Genomic DNA, 3,801 nt, shown 5'->3' on the forward strand with positions numbered 1-3,801 from the left:
GAAAGTATCAAATTTGCAATCAGATCTGAAGTTAGTGATTGAGTTAAGACATGTAACCAGAGATTGCCTCTAAATTATAATTAATTATTATATTGTCTTAACTCCAATTTATTCTATTTTTACTCATAAATTACTCTTTGTGGTAGTAAAACATAGTACTAACCTATTTTTCAAATAGAAAAATTGTCTGGTAGGGAAATTAATCACCAGCCACTGCCTTGTGGATCGTGGTGACTTGATTACCTGAATCAATAAAGATCAGTGAAGATAGATGAATACGGTGCCTTTTCCTGAAAACATTTTGAATTTTACTTCACTTTGAAGTTCAATTTTATTTAAGAGTGTATATGCTTGTATATTTCAGATAGGTTTTAAATCACATTTATATATTTGGTTTATTAAAATGAAAATGCTTACAAATCCCTTTGAAGAATAATTCAAATCACATAATAAGTTCAATATACTCTTTTTCTTCAAATGAAATAAAATGGCTTTTCTTATTTAGTGGAAAATATTATTGTAGCTCAATATGGGGGAAGATCAAAACCAATTTCTCAAAAATGTGCCCTTTATCTAATTCTGAAAATTTGTATGGAAATGAATGCCTTTGTTTTAAAACTCAACCTCTATTACAAATAAGTTTTTCACTGTGTTGGTAACAAAATTTGCCTAGAATCATGGAGAATTGTGGAGGAATTGTAAGTAGAATTTGATTAAGAAATTAATTGTAAGATTAGGGCAGAAAATTTACACTGCCAAAGGGCTGTTATTTTGAGATCATTTGGTAAGAATTAATTGTAAGCATTTTAATTTAAAATAATAGAAACTAAAATTGATGGAACATGTTTATGGAACATGATGATAATATGTTCATGTCATATTTCAGCAACATCCATAATGTGGCTTAGCACTGGGTCTTACCACCCAGTAAAATGTTGTGAGCTTACAGGATCAAATTCTTTTGCATTGAAATGACTTTTACTGACTGGTGATGATATGCCCTCTACTCAAATATTTTCATTGATTTGAAATTGAAAGTTCCAAGTTGTGGAAAAAGGAAAATTGAGAGTCTGATTGATTAACATTAGATGCAAAATGTTTTAATCTTCTTAAATGTTATTGTATTTGACAGAGTAAAGGCTATCAGATTGTTTTTCCCAATGCTTCAATAACATCTGTACAAATATCACTATAATTTACAAAATAGCTTCACATTTCATTATTATTTGAATGCCACAAATATATGTATTGCTCAAGTTATGTAATTCCATATTATTTTTACTCAGATGAAATTTTTGATCCACAAGGTAAATACATATGATGCAAAAAATAGAGCCTACCTCACAAACGGTTTCCTTCTAAACCTCATTTCTGCATGGGCTTGTCACTGACTGGACAGTTTGTGGGACTGGACAAAATGATTGTATTGGACGTATTCAGAAAAAATCCATACCCTCCAATCACAAGGAATTTGACTTCCAAAATCTAATATCCTGCCCTGAAGGCAAACTTTAGTATAACATTACCCAATGCACAGTCTTTTCTAGGACTTAATGTTTAGGTTTATTTGGTGGTTCAAAACATTTTGTTACTTTCCTAAAATTAGTCATCAGAATCAGCTTTTATGTGTTTTAAAGTGTCAGCACAGAATTTTCACTAAAACTTTAAAGAAAACGTATAACAAGAAATCAAATAAAAATATTTCTTAAGGCTTGTTTCAGGTTCTTAGAGAAAGATCATTGCATCTTAAAATATTTCCTGTAAATTTACTTAGTTTTTAACTTAATGTATATTCCACTAATAAAACAAGTTAAATAGTTGGTACATGAGGAAAAATACATCAGCTATGTGATTTACCCCTGTTTCCTTAATGCATTTTGTGTCTCAGAAAGTCAGAGCAGCATTAATTATAGGGAGTTATGGCCTGTTTCATTAAGATTTAGGAGTAGGTTTTACCCAAATAAAATATTATATTGTTACTTGAAAAAAAGCATTGGTGCTTACTAAGGCAGGAGTTGATAGCGCTTTGTAAAGTGGTAATAGAAATAATGTAGTATGTATTCACAGGGAGTCTTGAGAGCCATTTTAATTGAACACTGGGCTTTTATTCTGTTAGATACCATAATGAAAATAATTAAACCTAGTTTAGTTCCTCAAATAGACAATGATCATTTTTCAGCAAATACTTGTAAATGTAAGCTCACCAATTGTGTCATTTCAGGTGCTTTATGTGTTCCATCTACCCTGGGTCATGGAGAAAAGCAATAATATCACTATATTTATTCTCCTGGGACTTTCCCACAATAAGAACATAGAAATCCTCTGCTTTGTATTATTTTTAGTTTGCTACATTGCTATTTGGATGGGAAATGTGCTCATAATGGTTTCTATCACATGCACTCAGCTCATCAACCAGCCCATGTATTTCTTCCTCAATTATCTCTCCCTCTCTGACCTCTGCTACACATCCACCGTGACTCCTAAATTAATGACTGACTTATTGGTTGAAGAGAAGACCATTTCCTATAATAACTGCATGGCACAGCTCTTTACCACACATTTATTTGGAGGCATGGAAATCTTCATCCTCACGGGGATGGCCTATGACCGCTACGTGGCCATCTGCAAGCCCCTGCATTATGCTGCCATCATGAGCAGGCGGAGGTGCAACACAATCATCCTGGCATGCTGGACTGGGGGATTTGTACACTCTGCCAGTCAGTTTCTTCTCACTATATTCTTACCATTCTGTGGCCCCAATGAGATAGACCACTACTTCTGTGATGTGTATCCTTTGCTGAAATTGGCCTGTTCTAACACACACATAATAGGTCTCTTAGTCATTGCTAATTCAGGGTTAATTGCTCTGGTGACTTTTGGTGTCTTGATGTTTTCTTATTTTTTCATATTGTATACCATAAGGGGATACTCCATGCAGAGCCGCAGCAAAGCTCTTTCCACTTGCAGTTCCCACATAACTGTTGTGGTCCTGTTTTTTGCACCTGCACTATTCATCTACATTAGACCAACCACGACTTTCCCAGAAGACAAAGTGTTTGCTCTTTTCTACACCATCATTGCTCCCATGTTCAACCCTCTGATCTACACACTGAGAAACACGGAGATGAAGGATGCTTTGAGAAAAGTTTGGTGTCATCAGACAGTTCTGGAAAGAAAGTAAATTTGTGAATCATTTCTGCTTTTCATACCATGGTACCATGAGAAAACAATCCTGAGTGAGACCCACTCTTGAAATTCTTCTGTTCTCATGACTTGGAGAAAAAATGTGATCAAAAAAGAGCATATCTTATCTGTTTCATGATTCTACCTTAAGTCTTCACCAACAAATTAAGCATTATTCTTATTGATACTCTGTTCCATCTTACTTAATCATTAGGCTGTGCTTACATGAACAATGAATGATTTTTTTAAATGAAAGATTACATGGTAATGTGTTGAAAAAGTTATGCTTTTTATGCCTTCACATACTGAAAAGCTGACCAATATCTTGCTTTCATTTTTTAAAACTTTCCACTGCAACGTAAACATACAGACAATTGTATGTATCACCAATATTCACTTCTGACTTTTCACACACTGAACACTACCAAATAATCAGCAACCACGTTGCATCAGAAACTGTCACTATACTAGAAGCCCTCCTCATTCTCTTTACAATGAATAACTTCATGTAACCATCATCTTCATCTCTAAATTCATTTTACTTGTACATATACTTTGTAAAATAAGAATGACACAGATTATGCATTTTAGTATTTGTCTTGTCTTTATTAGATTTGT

The 3,801-nt window shown here is 33.6% G+C and overlaps 1 protein-coding gene across 1 annotated transcript; it reads left to right on the plus strand.

Annotated features, from left to right (window-relative positions):
• Window positions 1–2,251: 2,251 nt before the first annotated feature.
• On the plus strand, window positions 2,252–3,181 carry LOC306639079 (olfactory receptor 4P4; the record flags this gene model as incomplete). Its single annotated transcript, XM_079102513.1, has 1 exon — window positions 2,252–3,181. The coding sequence occupies one exon, from the start codon at window positions 2,252–2,254 to the stop codon at window positions 3,179–3,181; it is 930 nt and encodes a 309-aa protein (XP_078958639.1).
• Between the last annotated feature and the right edge of the window lie 620 nt (window positions 3,182–3,801).

Source organism: Sciurus vulgaris (genome assembly GCF_902686455.1).
Source record: "Sciurus vulgaris genome assembly, chromosome: 11".
Taxonomy (NCBI): Eukaryota; Metazoa; Chordata; class Mammalia; order Rodentia; family Sciuridae; genus Sciurus; species Sciurus vulgaris.